The 18,961-nt window shown below is 37.8% G+C and overlaps 2 protein-coding genes across 4 annotated transcripts; one reads left to right on the top strand and one right to left on the bottom strand.

Moving 5' to 3' along the window:
* Positions 1 to 326: 326 nt before the first annotated feature.
* On the top strand, positions 327 to 5,073 carry si:dkey-14d8.1 (uncharacterized). The gene is made up of 7 exons (XM_067427056.1): positions 327 to 521; positions 1,206 to 1,411; positions 1,491 to 1,580; positions 1,676 to 1,771; positions 1,857 to 1,967; positions 2,126 to 2,279; positions 3,099 to 5,073. The coding sequence occupies exons 1-7, from the start codon at positions 488 to 490 to the stop codon at positions 4,781 to 4,783; spliced, it is 2,376 nt and encodes a 791-aa protein (XP_067283157.1). The 5' UTR covers positions 327 to 487; the 3' UTR covers positions 4,784 to 5,073.
* On the bottom strand, positions 5,044 to 18,495 carry zgc:113263 (uncharacterized protein LOC503753 homolog). 3 transcript variants are annotated; one of them, XM_067427054.1, is made up of 20 exons: positions 18,124 to 18,495; positions 17,704 to 17,897; positions 17,494 to 17,592; positions 17,302 to 17,397; positions 17,091 to 17,201; positions 16,879 to 17,002; positions 16,106 to 16,537; positions 15,314 to 15,560; positions 14,385 to 14,563; positions 13,649 to 13,874; positions 13,353 to 13,495; positions 12,307 to 12,556; positions 12,028 to 12,146; positions 10,257 to 10,497; positions 10,042 to 10,148; positions 9,522 to 9,771; positions 9,241 to 9,347; positions 7,977 to 8,235; positions 7,734 to 7,888; positions 5,044 to 7,082 (listed from the first exon to the last, which is right to left on the bottom strand). In XM_067427054.1, exons 1-20 carry the CDS (start codon positions 18,149 to 18,151, stop codon positions 7,078 to 7,080), a joined length of 3,372 nt encoding a protein of 1,123 aa, XP_067283155.1. In that variant the 5' UTR covers positions 18,152 to 18,495; the 3' UTR covers positions 5,044 to 7,077. The 3 variants fall into 3 exon arrangements, with proteins under 3 accessions (XP_067283155.1, XP_067283156.1, XP_067283154.1); XM_067427055.1 differs by having other exon boundaries at positions 7,761 to 7,888; positions 9,241 to 9,350; positions 18,124 to 18,494; XM_067427053.1 differs by having other exon boundaries at positions 9,241 to 9,350; positions 18,124 to 18,493.
* Positions 18,496 to 18,961: the final 466 nt, after the last annotated feature.

Raw genomic sequence — 18,961 nt, 5'->3', positions numbered from 1 at the left:
GTATGTACTGTATCTTCCAACTGTTTTGAAAAGTCATCAGTTATTTTTTAAGTAAGTCCGAAATATGCACAAAATGTTGTCTTCTGTTTTCTATTCATGTGTTCCATTTTTGATTCTACTTACAAATTCTTGTTGGAGTAAACTTGACTTTACGTATAATCTGTATCCTTTTAACGCTCGCAAAGATATAAATAGACACATTTTATTTTACAACAGGTGGCAACGTAGGACACTGCATCCGCCAGACCTGATGCGGTGTCGCGCACGACAAGTCCAAACATTATTTAAAAAAAAAAAAAAACGCGAAATAAAGACCCACTTCCGGCTACTTCCGGTATCCCGGCCGAGCGTTGTTGTTCGTTGCTTCGGTCAACTTCACGACAGTAGTTAGCCAGTGCGTTTAACCGCTATTATGGTATAAGTCAGTAATATAAGGCGCCGAGAGTTTAACTAAAAGACAAATATAGATTTAGTCTAGCCTTAAACAATGGAAATCCTTAACGTAGAGAGTCGCGAGGCGGGTGAGTATTTTGTAGCTTGTCAGCTAAATGCTAAGAGAGTGAAGCTAGCACAACCAATCCTATTAAAGTTACTCACACAACTCAAATTACACTTGTTTATATTATTATTTTAAGAAGGTCCAGGCAAATTAAAGTAAATTATTGTAATTTGCCATTACTTAAACTGTATTGTTGTAATAAAGTATTTCTAAATGATGTTATGCTGAATTAGTTGCCATTAAAAAAGTGCATTATTATAGTTTATTCAAATACATTTTCTGATTATAGTACTATTTATATTATTAATTATAATTTGTTTGTAGTTATAAAATATGATTAAAGTTGTTTTTGTTAAGTTTAATTCTTAAGTATGAAGTTTTTAGCATGCATGTAAAGTTTAATGTGCAACATGAAAAATTTACACACAGGTTATAGATTTATTTAACATTAACACTAAGCTGAATCTGATTTCTTCTTTGACGTGGGCATGGCATTAAATTAATTATTGCATAAAACCTATACCTATAAAAAGATACATTGTGTATCTGACTGTTAACTTCTTCATAATAGCAATAATTATTGTACACTATACATCAGAATTACAATTTAAATAAATCACAACAACTTTTTTCAGAAATATGAAAATCTCTTTATTTTGTCTACTGATAATTAACTTGCTTTATTTTCCTCTTTTTTCCCCTCAAGCACTCCCTGCTCTCCCTCTCTCTGCCCTGCGTCTGGTTGTGCCGCCTCTTCGGCTGATGTCAGCGTTTCTATGGCAGGTTATTCAGCGTCGTAATGTGACACAGTACGGGAAGCTGGAGCAATTTGTAATGCTGGTGACCGAGACCGTTCCAGACATCATGAGTCGAAGTCTGGTTAATAAACTGATATTTCACCTGCGTAAAAAGGTAAATCTTATTTGAGCAAAATCTTTTTTTGTTTTTGTTTTTTTATATCAGTATCAATATTTTTTTTCTTTACTTTTAGGTGATCTTGGAGCTTTGTCTGAAAGATAAAATGCCAGATCTGTGGATCATTCAGGCACATCTTGATTCTCTTCGAAATCTCACTCATAAAGTAATTTTATTGTAATTGCGCTGAACATATTCAGAAATTATATTTCAGTTGTATATGTATCAGTGTCTTGTTTCTTTGATTTCAATTTGTTGCAGTGTAAAGATGTGGAAAGTGAAATCATCAATAACAAATTCATTAGAATGGTCCACGGCATTTTAGAGGACACCGAAAAGAAAGATAATTTCATCCAGGTTAGGCTTTTGCTGCATCTTTCTGTGAAAACAATGCTTGAAAATTATGTCTTTCCATGTTTCACCTTGGCTTCTCTCTCTTCAGCATGTCTTCCCTGTAGAATATGGCTCAGGATATGATGCCGTATTACAGAGCCTTGCATGGGAGTTCCTCTCTCGGGTGGAAGATCTGCTGCCAGTGCCCAACCTTAAAGAGGTGTGTCCTCATTTAAAGATTTCATAATTCATTATCTGTATCATGTATTTTTTTTTTAATCCAGTTTCAAGATAAGTAGAGCAGGTAAAACCTTCTGTCCATTCTCAGGACATTGTAACATTCAGGGTTACTGATCTGAAATCTGATGACTTTCTCAGACAGCCTCACGGCTTTGTGGTGGCCTCTCGATGATGGAGGAGATTGTGCAGCCACTCTCAGATCCAGTTGAGATAAAGGATGTGCTCCAGCACTTCAAAACCAGAAGATTGCATGCAAAAAACAATGAGCACTCTCCGGGAGATATCAATGAAAGTGAGCTTTACTGTTGCTACTGTACCACATTTGTTGGCATGTATTGAATAACTGAATCAAACATTGAGATATTGAATTAATATGAAACTTATGAAACATCTTGTAAATTCTTTTTTTTTTGCATTGACATTAGTGTGCGACAATTAAGCAAATTGTAATTTATAATACTTTATTGTCTTTTATTATTTTAAAAGTGCAGTAAGCGATTTCTGAGAAACACTGTCGATATTTGAAATCAGCTAAAACAAAGACACCCACCCCTCTCTTCATTGCTCTGCCCCTAAAAAGAGTGGATGTCTCTATCATAGCTGAAGCTAAGCAAAATAATGCTTCAATGACACTCTAAACTGTCCTGTTACTATAGCCAACATTACAACAACGGCTTATGTTACTTCTGTGATCCATAGCAAAACCAATGTTACTCAGTTATGTTTCCAGGCCTTCCAGCGTAGGTCTCTAAAAAAAGCTTTTCTAATATTAATGTGGGTCCTAAAGCTCTTGCCTGATCATAACCCCTCTGAACTTTTCTCTTTTGTAATGTCTCTGTCATGTCTCTTTCTTCAAATATCTCTCTTGATCAGTCTCTCCTCCTATATCATTAGCAGACCCGCCCCCAACTGCTGATTGGCTAAAAAGTGTGTTGTGGTGCTCAGCCCGATCCACTTTCAAGGGCGTTTCACAGACATCGCTTACTTAAATTGTGACCTGAACATGTTTTTGTGAGATTCATCTATGAACACAAAGTTGTATTGGTTTTATTGTTATTATTGTAAAACTAAGGGTATGAATTTTCTAAGGGTTTTCTTTTCTTTTGTGCAGTGTCCATCCCTTCTACAGCTGAAGTAGTTTGCTTGCCTCATCCAATCGTACAAGAAACGATCTCCCCTGACATTACCATTGAGCACGAGGAACCCCCCACTTCCATTGCACAAGAAACGATTATCGTTGAATCAGAAGGCAACGAGAATCAATCAGAATCTGATCACGCGGCCATTGCCATAATGAGCCCCTCTCAGAGTTACACAGAAGAGCCTGAGCCTTTAGCTGACAGCGAGGAGTTCACAGAGATAGCTGCCAATGAAGAAGCAGAGGACGGTTTACAACAAGAAGAGGAACTTTGTGAAGAGAAAGACTCGGGCATCTGTGAAGTCCAGCAGATCTACCTCACTGCCGACGGCTCTGCCGTGGTGGTGTCAGAGTTTGAGAACGAGGGAGAGGAGACGACTCAACTGCAGTTCCTAGAACAATCTGAAATGGTGGAAACGTCTGGTATGAGGCAGGTCAGTTTAGAGCAATGGATCTCAGAATTAACTGGAAAGGGTGTCTCTCTACCAGTTTTGCCTCCAACTCCTGTTGAGCTTGTGAGGGAGGAAACAATCTACGTTCCTGTCATAGAAAGACCACCATCTGTAAAGTCCATCATTCACAGAAAGAGCAGTCCACCTCGAGCTGCTCTTTCTAAAAAGGCAGTGGCCGCTTCTTCTGATTCCCAGACAACACAGGAAGAGAAAAGGCACGCGTGTTCCGAGTGTCACAAAGAGTTTCGTTTCGAGTGCTTGCTGAGGAATCACATGCGCACACACACTGGCGAGCGGCCATTCCAGTGTTCAGACTGTGGCAAAAGCTTTAGGTGCCTCAGCTTCCTGACCAATCACATTAAAACACACTCGCTCACCAGACCTTTCAAATGCTTGCAGTGTGTCAAGACCTTCCGCAAAAAAGCGGACCTCATCAAGCACATCCGTGTGCACACTGGTGAAAAACCATACAAGTGTACCATCTGTGGAAAGAGCTTCTCCCAGGGCTCATACTTGAAGATTCACCGTGAATGCCACACCTCAGAGAACCTGCACCAGTGTCCTCACTGTGACAAGAGCTTCCCGACGGCATTTAAGCTGTCCATCCACGTCCGCTACCATTCCATGGAGCGCTCATACCAGTGTAACCAATGCGGGAAGAGTTTCATCTATGCCAGCCTCCTCAGAAGACACAAAGGTTACCATGCAGGTGAGCGCCAGTACTTGTGCTCCATCTGCGGCAAGTCCTTCGTCTACATGTTCGACTTGAAGAAGCACCAGCGCAACCACGAGAGGCCACGGGTCAAGATCCCGTGTACCCTTTGTCACAAGACGTTTGCGGGACCAGAGATGCTGAGGTGCCACCTGCGCATACACACCGGAGAACGTCCTTTCCGCTGCAAGATTTGCGGAAAAGCCTTTTCTCAGATCGGGAACATGAAGAGACACGAACGCGTGCACACGGGCGAGCGGCCGTTCACCTGTGAAAGATGTGGAAAGACTTACAAGCACTCGTCTCACCTAAAGAACCACATGCTCAGCCATACAGGTGAGCGGCCGTGGCAGTGCTCTCATTGCGGGAGGAGCTTCAAGTTTGCTGGGCCTCTGAAGAAGCATGAGAGAATTCACCTGAGTGAGCGAGGCAATCGCAGAAGGACCTACGACCAAACTCGTGGCCGTGTAAAACATGAACCCAAAAGCCCTTGACTGAAAATGCGAATCTGAACATTTAAAATGACTAGTTAATTTCATGTCAGTTGATCATTGCTTTAAAAAGGTAATGTTTTGTTTTCCAAACCATGCTTGTTTATGCAACCCATATTTGAAACTGCACATGGAAATACTTTATAGATTCGTACTTTACATAAAATTTAAGTTGATAACAGTTGAGTTCTTCAATCCAGAAGGCTTGTTGTCATAGTCATTGTGATGGCTGAATCATGATGGTCAAGTCATTTCAACAAACAAATAAATAAAATGTTTATTGCACAGTAAAATGCCTAAGAACAGAATCAATGTGGGATTTAAAACACTCAAAAAACAACAACAATGGTTGTCCAACTTGGACATTTAAAAATGCATATTGGATAAACTAACTCCAGATTATTGTCTGGAAGAGCTGTAGCAATAACACTGTCCACACTTTCACCATCACAAAGTAATGCAAAGTGTTTTGTACACAAAGTTTCTTTACTGTTTCTGATTCTTAAAGGGAAAGTTCAACCAAAAATGAAAATTGTCATTTACTCACCCTCATGTCGCTCTAAACCCATGAGACATTTTTATTCATCTTCAAAACACAAATGAAAATATTTAAATTGAATGAAATCAAAGATGTCTGTCCTTCCATTGACAGCTACGCAACAACCAATTTAATGCATCAAAAAGATCATAAAGAGATATCATGATCCTTAATAAACCAGCGGTTTAGCCCAAATTTTCTGAAGAGACTCGATCGCTTTATATGACAGATTTAATTTAGGCTTTTATTTACTGGTGAACTCTTTACAGCATCAAATTGTTAGTTGAGTGTCCTTTCAATGGAGGGACAGAAATCTTTCAGATTTCATTAAAAAAAAATTATAGATTTCATTTGTGTTTTAAAGATTAAAGGAAGTTCATTCTTTCATTTTCATTAAACTCTTTAATTTGGCTCACGCTAATACACATTGGGACACTTTTAAATTGAGATTTAGGCAAAGACCTTTGGCATCTCCCTGTGTAACGGTAACTTACATTTGTATAATATATATATTAAAATTTGTTAAATCTAGCAAATACTTTTGTACAAAATTGAAATTCTTTTCAGTGTTTTTCTTTTCTTTTCACATAGCACAAATTTGTTTCTTTTATGATACAAATATACAATATACATCTATTTCCAGAAAGTTTCTTTTTTGGGACGATTATGCACTCGGATGAGAAATCAGTCTGTCCTAGGAATAACTTCATCCAGTTATTCCCTATTTGCTCTAAAGTACTAGAGACAAGGAATATTTGTTACAACGAAAACCTGCTTTTCCACCGTCGGGCCGAACTGTTCTCATTTAGTAACCGTTCATTCCATGCCATCTGGTGCGGTTACCGTTTTTTCCCCACTCTGGGGCTAATTACAGTCACTCTTTGTAATGTAATACAAAAGATCAGTCACTGGTTTGGTAACACACCTGTTTACTGATAATATGAGAATAACGACCGCGTTATGAAGAATGATCAGATATCTCTTCATTTTATTATTAATTTGTGTTTACATCGCTCAAATAGAGCGCTTATCCAGCTACAGAGAAAGCCAGGCAACAGACAAGTGACCAATCCTGAGTGACGACATCTTTTCATGGGTTCTACTAGCATTAGACAACCGTGCCAAACAGTTTTGTGCTGAAGGAGGCTCGTGGAAACAAAACTGGAACCATTTAGCCGACAGTGGAAAAGTGGCTAGAGTTTTGCTACAAATTCAAGATCGTTTTTTTCTAATTCCTGTAGCTACTTTTTTTTTAAATTGTTCAGTAATAGACCTGTGGCTTCAGGATGCAGTTCGCATCTTGCTATGCAAATCCAATACTACCATCCCAGTCAGAAACTATGGAAGCTGCCAAGCAGCTGAGACAGATTACATTTCAGTGTTAAATTTTACCCTGTGAAAACGTGTGATCAACTGCGACAACATGACAACAGCACCATTAGGTTAATTTTCTTTCCGATCTACATAAATATTAATGCAGTGCCAGTGCGCTGCTTTTTGAGGCAGGCAGAACCTGAACAGCTAAGGTGCTGTATTTCAGTTGATTGATGGTGGAAGGGTTGTTGTTGTTTTTCTCTGCAAGTTCTTGCTTGGATTTCAGACGATTAAAGGTTTGTGTGTCCTTAATCCATCCTCTACAGTCCACATGACCGAAAATACCTCAGTCAGATCTGATTTGTATTCCCAAGCCCAGATTTCCAGGAGAATTTGAGTCTCGCTCTCCCTCCAGCGGTGATTCAGGGACACTAGTGTAGCGTAGTCAGACTGAAAAATTGCAGACACAAAATACGTTTGCTTACAAAAAAGTACAATGTGTTTTTCTCAAACATACACTACTGTTAAAAAGTTTTAAACAAGTCTGAAATAAGGATGCATTTTTTTTCAAGAAAAATATAGTAAAAACTAGTATTGTGAAATGGGAATTACAATTAAAAAAAATACTTCTCTTCTATTATTTTTCAATGTAATTCATTCCATTGATGCAACACGTCAGTGTCACATGAACCTTGCTGATCAAGAAACATTTACCATTATCAGTGTTGAAAACAGTTATGCTGTTATTTTTATGGAGGAGTAGAAAATTCAAAATGACAGTATTTATTTGAAATAGAAATCATTATCTACTGTCACTTTTGATTAATTTAATGTCATTGCTAAATAAAACTACAGTCTCTTTAAAAAAAAAAACAGACCCTAAACTTTTAAGTGGTCGTGTATATTTCCTGGAAATAAAGAATACGTTTGCATATACACAATTATGAAATGATAAAGGTGATGTACATTTTCAGTTAAAATAGTGTCCTTATTTTCCATTTGTAGTTTGATGCCTCTGTAAAATGTTCTTTTAGTTGGAAATGACATACCTTGAGGATCAAATCAGAAAAAAAAAAAAGATTTTCCCCAGTTTAGATTCACCTGAGCTCTGTGCTTTTGCAGACCTACTAGGGTTTTTTCTCCCAGTTGCCTCTGGCTCCTGAGCCGTGGTGGTTTCGGTCTCATCAAGAGGGTACTTCTCAAATATTTTATTTAGCTGCTTGAAGAACTTCCACTCCACCTGCTCCACTTCATTTCTATGGGGTTAGAAACATAAAACATATATGTAATTCTTATATTTAATTAGTATATTTAAATATTCAATTTTTGAGGAGTTGTGTCTACCTGTAATTATCAAGACACTGGCGATAACTGGCCTTCAGTCTTTTAATCCTGGAGCGACACTGTTCGTCTGTCCTGCTGTAGCCCTTTTCAGCCATGACCAGTGCGATCTGCTGGAAAACAGGTTTGCGTTTGACGCAGCCTTTCAGCCTCTCCTGGATAGGGTCGCTCCCCCAGATGGATATAAGTGTGTGCGTCTCACTGTCACCCCATGCCAGCTTCGGCCCGTCCACAGTCGGAGGTTTGGAGAGAGCTAGGGAGTCTGGACATGCAAACACATTTCACAGGTCTAAATGCATCACCTGCATATCTTTATACATTATATTCAAACTTTTTGCTATCATGAAGAATTTGTATAATAATTTGTTACATTTAGATAGTGCTTTTCAAGGCACTCAGAGCGCTTTACATGGAAGGGGGCAATCCCATCCACCTGGGCTGCGTTTCCCAAAAGCATTGTAAGCTTAGGTTGATCGTAGAACAATTGCCACCAATGGTTTCTACGATCAACTTAGGCTTACGATGCTTTTGGGAAACGCAGCCCTGGATGATGCGATGGCAGCCATATTGCGCCAGACTGCCCACCACACGCCAGCTGATAGAGATCCCAGTTAGAAAGGAAACTGGCTACATCTACATTAATCCTCATACATTTGAGAACAGGTTTTATCTTCCATCCACGCTGAGATCGCGTTTTAAAGATGCTCTTCAAAGTGGATACATTTCAAAATGAAGTTGTAAGAGCCACATAAGGACTAGTTCACTTGAAATAATAATTTAGTTTAAACAGTAATAAATAAATATAAACCATTTCATGAAAACTAATAAGAAATGTATTGGTTTAAAATGCATGATTTAGTAATCTTTAGATCCAATAACATTTCAGTATTTTGAGCTTCCGGTCAGATATCACTATGTTATAGAGTTAGCGACTGCATGTAGTTAGTTTGAAGTTAGAGGCGTTGGAAGCAACACAGTTTTTTGACCGTGCGTACCATGTCTATGTATATTTTTGTTTGTTTGGAAGTAAACATATAAAAAGAAGACAGTTGTCTGCTTGTGTTTCAAATACTGGTTGTAGTTAGAAGTAGTTCAAAAGGTGGTACAGAAGAACTAAAAGCAACTAGGTGCCATTACAGAAGTAGTGTGGACAGAAAGCATTTTGAAAATAAACGTGTGTCCGGATTAATGTAGATGTAGCTTATATATATATTTAATTGATTAGAAAAAAGAAAATAATTTGCATGACCAATTTTCAGACTGATACCTGAATCAGAATCAGTTATGGACTCCAGCTCACTGATGTCCTGGTCATCAGATGTTCTGTCCTTTAAAATAATCTGCTCCAGTTGATCATAGAATTTACACTCCTCCCTGCTGAAAAACACATTAAAAAGTAGAAACAGAATAAAAAACCTTTATGTTCAGAATAGAAGTCTCCCATACTCCACAACACTGTGCAGTAAACGGTACACTATTATTGCACTATTCTGAACATGATTTTTAAGAACTAGTCATCAATGTAATAACTTCCTTCAAGTCGCTCACCCATCGTAGTAAAACTGGGACTTGAGTCTTTTTACACGTGAGTGACATTGGACACCTGTTCGGTTGAAACCCAGTGCCATCATTCTTTTTGATATGTATCTGTAGATGTGCCTGTTTTTGGGGCAGGACATGAGGCTGTGCTGCACACGGTCATCACCCCAGATATCCAGCAGGGCCTGCGTCTCCCGGTCTGACCAGGTCATCTTCCTGCCTGATTCAGATACGGCTACCATGGCTGCCTGCTGGTATTCTGAGGAATGACAGGTGGAAGAGGAGTTTAAGTTAATAGAGAAACAAAAGAGAGAAATAAAATGCTGCAAACTGCAGCTTTAGCTTCTTCCGCTTATGCGTATGTGGGGTAACTCAGCACTGTTTTATCATATTAGATACATTTGTGTGTGTGTGTGTGTGTGTGTGTGTGTGTGTGTGTGTGTGTGTGTGTGTGTGTGTGTGTGTGTGTGTGTGTGTGTGTGTGTGTGTGTGTGTGTGTGTGTGTGTGTGTATTTTTAAAGTCACAAACCTGCATCCTGCTCGTCTTCATCAAAGACATCCATTGAAAAGGCCTCATCACCCAGAACCTGCTCCAGTTTATCATAGTATTTACAATCTAAATTCTCTAAGCCACATCTAAATGAGAACAATTTGGAGGACATTATTAAACCTTAGATAAAAACACTTTAACATATCATCCATTTTATTTTCTAAGTCAACAAGCAAAAATAAATCCAAACTCACTTTTTCCTTTCGTAACACTGTCGGAAATTCTTTGTCAGGTTCTTGACCTTCCATCTGCATTGCTCTGGTGTTTTGACGAATCCTTGACTGTTTAGTTTCTCTGCTATATCAGCAAACACATGGCCGTTACGGACAGATCCTCTCAGGGCTTCCTGCACCTCATCTTCCGCCCAAATGTCTATTAGAGCTACAGTTTCAGAGTCTGACCAGGATGCTGTCTGGTCCACCTTGCTGCAGGCATCTGACAGAAGGAAAAATGTTATTTTCAACCAGATTATTAGAAACAGGTATTAATACAATATACAAAGTAATTTTGGGGGTCAAAATATACCATAATAGTTATCAAATTTCAGTTATTAAGAACAAAATAATGCACATTTCATTATCTGGCACATAGACATTTAAAGGAGACCTCTAATGCCCTTTTACAAAGTCTTGATTTTGTTTTTGGGCTTTACTAGAATAGGTGGTAACACTTTAATATAATGGTCTGTTATTAATAGATAACTATGCAAAGAGTAATGCAAGACTAATAAATACCACTACATTAACACTTCAGCTACTACTATTATCTAATATAGAAACAAGCTGAACTAATTAGTAAGTAACATCGAATTCAGGAGATCGTTCCTTATTAAGTAATAAATAATTACTGACTAGATTAGCCTCATTAATAACTATTAACTAACTGACTAATTATCACATTATTGTGTGTCTGACTAGTGTTACCTAGTCATTATGCAGGAGCTACTAGTGATCTGGACCATTATTTTAAAGTGGAAAATATGTTTTTTCACTTTAAAATAATAGTCTAGATCACCAGTAGTCCTTGAAGAGTGATTGGGTACTTGAGTAATTAGTGATGCATTTTATTACTTTACTCAGAGTAACAAAGGCCAATTTTTAAGAAATACTAGTGATCTAACAATGTTTTCCACTTTAAAATAATGGTCCAGACCACTAGAAGTTCCTGCATAATGACTAGGTAACACTTAAGTAATGCATTTTATGTCAAAGTCATGCATTTTATGACCACATTGAGAGTAAAAAAAAGACAATTTCTCAAATCTCAGACATGTTAATGTTGTGATTAGTAATTAATTAGTAATTCTTTGTCATTTTTCCTTGTTACCTATTAGTTATTAGTGACACCATTCTCATTCAGCAACTATTAATAACCTAATAAGGAACTATTTTAGTCCTGAATTCAATATTACTGATTAGTTCAGCTTGTTTCTATATTAGTTAATAGTAGTAGCTGAAGTCTTAATGTTGTCTTTCTATTAGTCCTGCATTACTTCCTGCATAGTTATCTATTAATAATGGGCCATTATTCTAAAGTGTTACCGAATGGGTTTTCGTGCTTGAATGTAAAAAAAAACACCCTTATTTTTCACATATTCTCAATTGTTACAGTACCTCTTGTCCCAATCTGTCAGGAGCGCTTTGTTTATTTCATGTCTCTATGAAGCCCCTCCATCTACAAAGCTATGTGCTCTGATTAGTCGACTGGACCTGTGTTTTGTTATTGGTCAAGCACTTTGAGTGGGAAATGTACCACCCATTACCATAACCGTGTGTTTTAAACAAACTCAACCAGGCCACGCCCCTATATATAAAACCAGTGCGCATATAGAGAATAACTCCCTTTGGAGTGACTTTGTGCTTTGGAACTTTGCAGACCCTTTTTCATGCTCAAGCAGCAACATTACACAATATAGAAAGTTGAAAATATAAAAATAGGACTAATAGGACCCCTTTAATAAAGTACCTGATTTGATGCCATTGTTCGGTTCATTATCTCCTGACACTTTGGATGAAGCAGTCTTTTGAAAAATGTCTTCCATCAGATCATAGAACTTAAATTCTATGCGTTCCGCTTCAGGTGAACTGCACAAGTGTAAAAAACACAAACTGAAATTTTAAGAACCTTCCATTAAAAACGATATTTAGTGCTCAGGCCATATTCACAAATAATGTGCTAATGTAATTGCGCTCTTATTTGGTACTGCATAACATAAATGGCTCTTGAATACAGTTAGTCACTGACCTGATGCTGTCCCTGCACTGCCTGTAGCTGATTTTGAGTCGTTTGATTCTGGTATGGCATTGCTCAGCGGAGCGCAGGTATCCGTGAGCGTTCAGCTTCTCAGAGATCTCTGAGTAGATGGGACCGTTGTGAGGGCAACGTTGAAGATTCTGCTGGACCTGTTCATTGCCCCATAACTGCAGGAGAATCAGCGTCTCGGCATCGGACCAGGCGACCTTTTTTCTATCGTCCATGCAGTTCATTGCGGTTTCTGTGTTCGTTGATGATAGGAGGACATGACAATTCTAGCAAGCTTAAAGGGTTACTTCACCGCTTTTTCATATTAAACTATGTTATTCCCTTAACTATGATCTGAAAGCATTTAGCTTAGCCCACTAAGCCCAGTTCATTCACTATGGTACCAAACAGAGATCAAGTTAGAAGTACCAAACGATCAGTTGAACGATCAAGTATGGTGACAAAATAAAACGTGGCGCGTTTCTAATCGGATTAAAAAGGAGAACTATAATGTATGGCGGAATAGCACTCCTGAGAGTACTTCGGCTCGGCGCAGTAAAAAGTCCCGGCCGAAACATCTTCCCTCACATCTCCCTATTGACAGAAATGAGAGAGTGAGGGGGAGGTGTGAGGAAAGATGTTTCGGCCGGGACTTTTTACTGCGCCGAGCCGAAGTACTCTCAGAAGTCCTATTCCACCATACATTATAGTTCTCCTTTTTAATCCGATTAGAAACGCGCCACGTTTTATTTTGTCACCATACTTGATCGTTCAACTACTCGTGTAACTGTATTTAAATAGGGGAAACGTGGAGGTGTTTGGTACTTCTAACTTGATCTATGTTTGGTTCCATAGTGAATGAACTGGGCTTAGTGGGGTAAGCTAAATGCTATCAGATCGTCACTGCGTGTCAGAGAGATTAAGTGCATGCACTGAGACGAGAGAGGTATGTATCAACTCGTTTAAGTTAAGGGAATAACATAGTTTAATATGAAAAGTATGAATGCCCATCCAAGGAAACTGAAATGATAACAGGAACAAACAGGTACCTATTTCCTGGTATTTGTACACCTGGTATTCGATGTCTGTTGACTCCTCCTCTTTGATCTGTGATGAGCATGATTCTTCATTAGCCATAATTCTCTCCATCTGTTTATAAAATTTAAATTCAACTTGCTCTTTGCCTTCAGTGCTGCAAAAATAAATCAAGAATAGCACTTTCAGTTATTTTAAAATAATACAACAGTGCTCTGTAATTATATTCACCAGATTCTTTTGTCAGCTGAGTTTTGCTTTTACTCAACCAGGAATTTGTTAAAGATGTGGAAGAAGCCAAAGCACTCACTGTTTACTCTCGTAAGACTGTTTGAAGCACAGCTTCAGTCTTTTCACTCTACTCTGACATTGCTCTGCTGTTCGGATGTAACCGTGAGCGGCCATCTTTTTTGAGATCATGGCAAAGATGTGTCCGTTCTGGAGAACCCCTCTCAGCTCTCGCTGGGTTTTGTCTTCTCCCCAGATCCTGATGAGGGTTTGCGTCTCCAGGTCTGTCCATGGGATATTCCTGGTGCCTTGAGAGGGTGTAAGTGAAACTTTGGTTAATATTGCAGCACGTATTATATAGTTCATATACAGACAAACCAAAAAACTATTCAGACAGAGAGATTTTTTACCAGTGTGTGCAGGACACTATAGTTCATTTATGTAAGTGAGGATAGCAAAATAAAGTAAACTGAGACATTTTTTCCCAAACATTCTTCGTACAGTGGACTACCAGTAAAATGTATTAAAAAATTTGACCTGAGCATGTTTTGCTGAATTGTTTTTTCTTTAATTGCTAATTCAACCTTTTATACCACAGACTGAACAAAATGAAGCAGTGCTTGGTCATTGGTTGAGCTAAATTGTGATTGGTTGATTGTAATCAAAGGTATCTGACATTATCAAGATGAATTTTCTTCTCATATTTTATTACCAGTTTCTAAACTATAGCAAATAAACTGTGATAACGTGAGAAAATATTGCAGGTGTCTGAATACATTTTGGTTTGACTGTACATCACGTCCAGAAAATCTGAGTACCCTCTAGTCCGACATGACCAAGAACATCCCAATCAGTGTCGTCTTCTGCCTGCTGTCCTGAGGACTCTTCTGCAATGCCGACATCATCAATACTCTCTTCCTGTTCTGTAGAGTCTTTACGGCAGAGAATTTTCTCCAGAACATTATAGAACTTCCATTCCGGTCTTTCTCCTCTCACACTGCCAAACAAATACAGATTCAGTTCAAAAGAACAGCATTCATTTCAAACTGAATTTTTTAACACTATAAAATTTTTCTTTACTGAAAGATTTTTTTTTTTTAATCTTACAGACCCCAAACTTTTAAAGGGTAGTGTATGTCATGTCAATGTTTTATGTAAAAAGATGATCCTTTTTCAACTATACACAAAGTTTTTTGATGACCCTAAAATATGTATTAAAATAAACATTAAATGACATTCAAAATAATAATAACAAGATCAAAAACATTTATTAGGGGGGAAAAAGAGTCTTGATTTCATGTTGATTTCAAATGAGGGTTTTTATCATTAAAACTAAAATTATTTTAAAAAATTCTGTCCATTGAAATAAAGCTGATAAAATATAAATGTTAGTTATTTAAAATAACTAAAGTTATTTAGTAAATTAAAATAAATTATAATTAAAATTAAATTATAATAATATAAATATATATATAAAAAAATTAGAAATGTTGCCTTGACAGAAAGTTTCAGTTTAAGCACTAAAATGAATAACTAGAAGTAATAAAACCAAAATCTAAAACCGAAATTAAAAATGAATAATAAATTGCAATATTTTTAAACTACTAAAATACATAACTAATTTATTAACAATGTAAGTAAAATTAACATGAAAAATAAAAATACAAAATAAAATCTAGTTCAACATATTAATAAACTATAATAAAATAAAACAAAACCTAAAATAACACTTTCTGAATTAACTCACATGTTGTCGTGGCATTGTCGAAAGCTCATTTTCAAGCGCTTTATCCTGGTGTGACACTGCTCTGCTGTTCTGGTAAAGCCTCTCTCGAACATCTTCTTAGAGATGAGGTTGAAAATGTGTCGGTTACGGGCACAGTCTTTTAGACTCCGCTGGACGCTGTCTTTCCCCCATATGTCAATGAGGCTGAACGTTTCTTCCTCTGACCAAGGAACTTTTGAAGCATCAGATGTCTGGAAGGAAGACTCTTCTGAGTAAATAAAGCAGAAAAAAATCATGCTCATATTAGCATTATTAATCTAGATTTTTCGCAGTGCTTGCACAAGCTAAAGTCATCTTCATGATGCTAAGGAGGTGTTGTGGGTATAAGCCAAAGTGTAATATTTTGCATGAAGCCTTAGCAAGCACCAATAATAAATGAAAGCAGAGAGGCATTTAAAATTATGATTTAAAGAGGAACTATCAAAGTTTTACAAAGTCTTGATTTTGTTTTGGGGTCCATATGTCTCTTACCATAACCGTGAGCATTCAACACACTACTAAATCAACCAGGCTCCGTCCCTTTATTTTGAATAATGACTTTGGTGGGAATATTTTAAATGAGGAATATTGTGATGTGTTCGTTCCTGGAAGAAAGCTCAAGACTACAATGGAGATGTTTAAAGGGAGTTCAGAAACAGTGTGCACTGATATAGAGAAGAACTCCCGCTAGAGAGACATTGCAGACCTTTTTCATTCTCAAACAGCAACATGTTTAAACAAAAGCATAAAAGGTCACCTTTAAAATGAACTGACCTGTGTATGCCCCCAAATGATTAATAAATGTGAACTCTCTGGACACTTCTGTGCTGTCATCTCTTTTTCTTTTAGAGGATTTTTTGGAGGTTTTTTTGGTGGGTGTCGGAATCAGCTCTTCACCAATCGAGCTGTCATCATAATTGTTCCTATTTCCTCTAGATAGGGCATCCGTGATTGGCCAGTTTTGATCATCATCATCCTCTTCATCGTCTCTCTCCTCTGTCTCTAATTTAAATTTTCTCTTTTTAGACGTGCAGCTGGACGTATCAGGATCAGTGTGGCAATCATCTTTGTCCTGGCCATCTAAATCAGCTCCCGATTCAGACGGGTCGCCAGACTCTGTGTGATCGCTGGATATGACGACTCGAACCAGCGGAGGGAGAGATTGAGATGAAAATGTACGGCTGTTATGACCAGAGTGAAGAGACTCTGCAATAGCGAAACACAAAGAAACAAATGAAACCTCAAATAAAAGATCCAGGTATTTGAGGGGAGAGTAATTCATTTAAAGTACATAAATTTGAAAATAAAATGCCCTTTTGATCGGATTTTTAATGTTTAGTCAAGTAATACTTTTAAGACCTCCCAAATGGTTAATCTTAATGAAACTGTCCCTTTGTAATTCAGGTTTCATTGGTGAAACTGTTCTATTGTCATTCTGACAGTTTCATCTGGTTTACAGCTTCAACTTCATCAGTATTCACAAAATGCAACCATGATCTGATATAGTCTTTCACATAAATAAGGACGCTGTTTAACGTAAAAACTACCATTGTCCTGAAGATTTCCATTAGCTTTGTGGTGTTCAAGAAGGGTCTTCATTTGCTTTGGGACCGAAACTGAATGAATGCATTCCTCCAGGAGAGACGGACAGGCCCTGAGCCAAGAGATTGTCTGAGGAACAAAATAAAGAGAATTTAAGACTAACGATAAGAGAAATAATTCTTTAACAGTGTTTTTTAACTGATGTTTATTAATGTACCTGTGAAAGGTCTGGGACTGAGATCATCCGGTCTAGCTGTAGGAGGAAGTCTTCCATAAGTGTCTGTAGGTTTTTGTCAAACTTTGGTCCATAATCTTCTGGGGAAATGTTCTATGAATTGCACAGGGTTGGGAAAAGAAACATTTCATGACACAGGGAGAAAAAAAAGAGCAAAAACCAAGTGTTGAGACCATGTTTATGTGTTTGTAACCTGGAAGAAATGCTCCCTCTCTTCGGGGTTGCTGATGAGGGTCCGAATGAGGTCCAAGGAACAAGCCTCAGATTCCTCCATGTCGTCATCAACAACCTGCAGAAATATATTTGAATATTAATCTAAGCACCAGAGTGATGTTTTTAAGCAGACAATATGGGTTCCAAATGTGGATGATTTGACCTCACCAACCTCTTCACTGTTGACACAAAGAGCACGGATTCGATCCATGTGAGGCTGAATTTCTTCCAGGTCGACCTGATGGTGACCACGACACAGCTCCAGAAGACGCTGTGCAAAACAACAGATACAATACTGGAACCAATCTCTTCTCTTTAGAAACTGAAAAGCCATTGATCTTGTACATGGTGGATCTGTTTTTGTGTACTTTCAATTTCGTACCCTTGCTCGTAATCCAAGTATTAGCCGGGCTCTTTGATGGTCATGTAGAAGCTCGGGCACAGTCTCGGTCACCATGATTACAAACTCCTCCAGCATCCCATAGTGCTTCACCTGTCTCTTTTCTGTCACCTGCCACATGGCTGCAGACAGTAACCTCAAAGGTGGAACCATGAAGCGAATCAATGAAAGAGGGTCTGATAAAGGAAGAAAAAAAACAAGACCATTAGGACACCATTTTGACCTTTTAGTCTGGATAGTCTTTGTATTCATAAAAATAAGTAAATTAAATTAAATAATTCGAATCTATTTCAAAAAGACGATGCACACGTAAAAATAAGATATTACTCAATGAATCAAATTTCGTTCTATTATTGGTTTGTAGTGTTTTATTTGACAAATAAGGAAAAACAAATTACTCACCTTCGATTTCTGTCCACAGAGCTTCCATTGCTTACAACTTCAATCAACTTTAAACAATCTGGAAATTAATATTTTCAACAGCTGTGTAACATAATTCAGAATAAAAGCGCTATCAAATGGAATATTTTTTAATTTCGGTGCGCTTTCCACCTGACCATTTCGTTCGTTTCACAACACTGGACTGAACGACACAGATTCCGGTCTAATCCGCTTTCGTCTGGTCTACAGTGTAGTTCGAGTTCTCCCTCTGGTGGTGCAAAACCACATCATACTAGTTTTGCGAGGCCATCTCACAAACCCAGCTCCCAAACCATTCTTTCGACTCGCAGTTGTTTTGTATGCTTTTTACTTTTGATATGGTTACATCTAGACTGGTCTGGGACGAATAGTTCAGATACATTAACATTTACGTTCATATTTCAAAATAGGTAAAACTGAGCGGCTTTTATTATGAAGGATGTGGCCAAGGCTTTAGCTCATGAATACTTAATTTTATCATGCCAACGTTGCTTTGGTAACCTTCCTGAGTTTCGATCACGTGTTCTTATTAATATTCATTAGGCAGCACATTAACACCTGTCATTGGCGAACGACGCGTTACGTAATAGACGTTCATGAGTCATAAGATTTATAATTCAACAGTCTGCAATTTAAATCCCTCTGTAGTTTAAGAGTCATGTAAATATATAATTAAAAGATAATTATCTACAATTACGACACTTATTATGAGCAGCTTGGACAACAATACGAATTTTGTAGATACAGAACCCTACTTGTTTTAAAAGAAAATATAATAACTTTAAAGGGATAGAACATTTTGTCATTACTTACTCACCTC

The sequence above is a fragment of the Pseudorasbora parva genome, chromosome 20 (genome assembly GCF_024679245.1).
Source record: "Pseudorasbora parva isolate DD20220531a chromosome 20, ASM2467924v1, whole genome shotgun sequence".
Lineage (NCBI taxonomy): Eukaryota > Metazoa > Chordata > Actinopteri > Cypriniformes > Gobionidae > Pseudorasbora > Pseudorasbora parva.
The sequence above is the reverse complement of the archived record's forward strand: the minus strand, read 5'-3'. Positions and strand labels throughout refer to the sequence as shown.